General features: G+C 38.1%; 1 protein-coding gene across 1 annotated transcript; it reads left to right on the plus strand.

Annotated features, from left to right (window-relative positions):
- Positions 1–2,381: 2,381 nt before the first annotated feature.
- LOC121707020 (meprin A subunit beta-like) lies at positions 2,382–3,271 on the plus strand. Its single transcript, XM_042089223.1, has 4 exons — positions 2,382–2,406; positions 2,493–2,610; positions 2,711–2,886; positions 3,090–3,271. The coding sequence occupies exons 2-4, from the start codon at positions 2,495–2,497 to the stop codon at positions 3,269–3,271; spliced, it is 474 nt and encodes a 157-aa protein (XP_041945157.1). The 5' UTR covers positions 2,382–2,406; positions 2,493–2,494.
- The last annotated feature ends 1,069 nt before the right edge of the window (positions 3,272–4,340 follow it).

A 4,340-nucleotide genomic window follows, 5' to 3' on the forward strand; every position in this document is an offset into this window, starting at 1 on the left:
CTTTTCGCCAAGAGGTGGCAGCTTAAGTCCGCTTGATACTGTAAGCCATTGGTTCCCAAAGGATATTTTATTTGGGTCGCCAGCATAGCCTAGTGACAATTTATGTTGTGTAATAGGCCTAGCATAGGGCCTACCTTATATAGCTTATAGTTTGTTAACAGTCACGGTTTTGTCATAACTCCCTCTGTGCATTTTTGCATTTAGAATAGCTCTGAAACCGGGGGGCGAATTCGCAGAGGGGGCACCAGTGCGTGGATATCTCAATTGCAAAATTAAACAATATTTCTATCGGGCGCCTACAATAGACTAGGCTGGGTGAACTCAGCCTGATCTGCCGGCGATTCCTTTTCGATTTCTTAAAAGATTGAGCTTGGTCTGGCGAAAGCAAGGGAACATGAATCAGCATATTATTTGCACAAACAATAACGGACAGTAGCTCTTCAACTTGGCCCGTTAAAATGTGTATGAACAGTCTAGCAACGCATTTCATGATGGCCCTTTTGGACATGTCAGTTATTTGCACCACTGGGTAAAACGGCATTTTGTTTTAGACTACTGGTATTTAATTTGTGCATTGACAATAAAGCTGAATATCATATGAACTAGATGACTAAACTTATGCATATGTAGAAGAAGAAACATTCACAAAAATCCATGACATGACCTCTCTTCTTGATAGCTGTTGAAAACTGCATGGAACTGACAGGGATTGTTTTGTTCAATAATAAATAAATAAATACATTATGCTGCTATCTTCTGCTTTTCCCAAATACAATGTAGCCTACAGGTGTACCTTTCATCAGTCCAGTTGCAATGGATGGACTGTGATGAACTGCCCTACTTGTGATATGTTGATATTTTAAAGGTTTTATAACAATGCTACAATTTTTTTGGCAAGTGCTACAAATCTATTCACCTTTGCAGAGCCAGTAGGCTACTTTGTGTGCAGCCCGCAAACACACATTCCAAACAAGCATACACAAAAGTTTCAAGAGTGGGGGATGGAGTAGAAGATGGAGACAAATTAATTACCGCTATGCGGTACATCTAGTATTTGGGCTAGCTTCATCACTGGTATGTTCTCACTGTAAATAATCAAAGCTTGTTTACAATTTAAATATGTGGATTGGCATGACGAGAGGTTTTTTGTATGGAATGAGTAGTTACGTGATGTAAAAATGAACATGTACCTTTTGGATTTTCTAGCCACAACCAATAGCTGAAGGTAAGTTCATGTTATGTAGCAATAGCATTCTAATTACAAACATTCATATCATAAAGCAATACAATTTGAGTAAGTCTGTCTGTGTTTTTGCTTCTTCATGAGTGTACTAAATACTTTCACAGAACATAAATTAGATTTGTTTTCCCCTTGAATTCATTCTTATAATTGATCTGCTTTAAAACAGACGAATACCTTGACATTACCATGATAAATAAAGGTAAATCCAGACCAATTTAATGATCAATTACACAATGGTAATGCACAGAAAACAATAAGACTGCATAATAATATTTTTTCTCTACAGATTTGGACCTGTTTGAAGGGGACATCAAAATAGTGAGTGGCACATGTACAGTATTATGATAGAATATAATCTGGGTAGTTTTTTTTAATAACTTTGCTTTCTAATAATACATTTACAGTACTGAACCGTGACATGTAGGTTTAACACTTGCTCATGTGTTAGCTTAGAAACTATTACATTTTACTCAAACTATAACTAATTGCCATGTTTTATTTAAGCCAGTGGTTCTCAAACTTTTTCTGTCATCCCCCACTTTGGAGATGGGTAATTTTTAAGCCTCACTTGACCCCATCAACCCGGCAAAATTATAACGTTCAAATATTTTTTTTTGCATTTTAGTTCCATCTTCCAAGTTACATTTCCCGTCTCGGTCCGCTGGATCAGATGTTATTTTATTTCATATGTTGGTCTGTTTATGACTCTTATGTTTGTGTGTGGCTGTTTTGTTTTGAATCTATGATCTTCCTTGTCAAAAAAGAAAGGCATTATTAAAGATAGGCACAATTATTTTTATTATTATTTCCTACTTTTCCTCGTGCCCCACCTGTCATGTCTTGTCTCTACTCCCCACTGGAGCCTGCCCCACACTTTGAGAACCACTGATTTAAGCTTTGGAGTAGATTTTCATTTTTGCTTATCTTCTTGTTGCATGACTTTCCATTACCTGTGCTTTCAAAGGCTGCCACCAAGGTAAGGGAACAGTTAAGTGCACTGGGGAGTTTGTTATCATCAATATTTATCAGTATTATTTATTAGTGCATGAAAGGATATCATCAAGGCATTCATGTACTTGTTTAGACTCGGAGAAGGAGGTCTGTTCGCGGTGCACTCTACCGTTGGCCCCTGCCTGTCCCCTATGATTTGGAGAGGAACCTGGGTAAGGATAAATGTTATGGAGTGATAATAATCCACCTCATTTTCTTATGTAAATTCATAATTTCCCTGATTTGTCTTTATGCTCAGATATGAATGCAAAAGGAGTCATCTTGAGAGCTTTCGAACAGTTCAGGCTGAAAACATGTATTGACTTCAGACCTAAGTTTTGGAATGAACAACACATTGCAATCAAGAAGGAAGAAGGGTTTGACTCAATTTGCAATTGATTAATTGTCAGGGATGGATGTTATGAATTTTTATGATTAAATGGTTTGGTTGTAAGCAAAAGTGTTCTCATTTTGTAGATGTTGGTCCTATGTTGGAAAAAATGTGAGGGATCAGGAACTTTCTATTGGCTCTGGTTGTGACTCTGTGGCCACCGTAGAGCATGAGCTCATGCACGCTTTGGGTTTCTGGCATGAGCAGTCCAGATATGACCGGGACAATTACATCTCAATCAACTGGGGAAACATTGAAGAAGGTCTCTATTCGCTTCCTAAAAATGGCTACATGAAAGGCTTCAGGGTAGTCTCTTAGTCTTATGAGTATATGCAGTGTAATGATGTGCAGAAATAGATTTACTATATTGTGTTTTATTGTCTGCACACTGTTATGTCACTTGTTGTCTTATTGTGTTTTGTGTCACTGCATTTACGTCTATATCACTACTGTATGTGCCTTCAGGGAAGGAGCACAATTTCAAAATCAGAACGAAAGATACCAACAGCACCATGGACACCCCATATGACTACTTCTCAGTCATGCACTACCCCAAAGATGCCTTCAGCAATGGCAACGGATCTACCATCATCACAAAACTACCTGAGTTCCAAGATGTGATTGGACAGAGACTTGATATTATATGAGCCATTATGATGTAGAAGAGCTCAACAAGTTCTACAGATGCAGTTAAGTATCCATGTCTTGGTTGCTGAGAAGGAAACGAAGCACCTAAAACAAACAGCTAGTCACTGTAGTATTCATCAAATGTAAAGTTACCCCTTTCCATCTCGACCAGGACTATGGTTATAGTTATGGTTACGCTTTTTGTCCAAAACGACATATAAATACAAAACAATATAATACTTAAATTTAACAGGGAACAAATTAAGATGTTGGTCAGACTATACTGTAATTAGGAGAATAGCAATAATAAACAGCAATGTCAATTCAATCAATAGCCTAATAAAATAAACTAAGAACTAAGATCTAAGACTAAGAAGAACATAACCCTGAAGAGAAACTTTAAATGGAATGGCTATCTAGTTCTATGTTTTAAACCATTGTTTTAGCATTTCTCTTGAACAAAAAAATGTGTATTGACAGAGAATCCCATCTCCTTCCTGGACCACTGCAGCTTTGATGGGGGCATGTGTGACATGAGGGTAGTTTATTACAAAAGACCATTCAAGATCTCGGGCTGGAGTAGAGTGAGTGATGCCCCTAAAAGTCCCCACTTTGACCACACTTACCTGGGCACAGGCTCTCAGGGTGAGTCAAGATTTTGATTGTGCTGATATCTATGTGATCTCCTACAGACACTACACCACATGGATTTTAACTTTTATCATTTTAATTATATTTGTTTTCTATTTATAGGTGAACTATGCAGTTCTGTTTAGCTTCATTTACCTTAACCAGAGACTTTCTAATGAGGAGACACAGCACTTAAAGAATCTTCCATAGAAATGTCTGGGGTTAATTTGTGACACAAACAGGCAGTTGGCAGTTGTCTACACATATTCCGCCCCTTCCGCCGACAATAGTTGACATGTGAATACTGTACATTGTGCCAATCATGTGGTAGATGCCCGATAAGTGCCCAAAAAGCGTTGCAATGTGGCTGCCGAGTGGAGGGACTTGCCTTAACTTAACAGCTTCGGAGTCATTGGAATGGTTATATGACTTTTTCCTGGTTGAATGGTGGCCGTCTCG

Source organism: Alosa sapidissima, chromosome 4 (assembly GCF_018492685.1).
Source record: "Alosa sapidissima isolate fAloSap1 chromosome 4, fAloSap1.pri, whole genome shotgun sequence".
NCBI lineage: Eukaryota > Metazoa > Chordata > Actinopteri > Clupeiformes > Clupeidae > Alosa > Alosa sapidissima.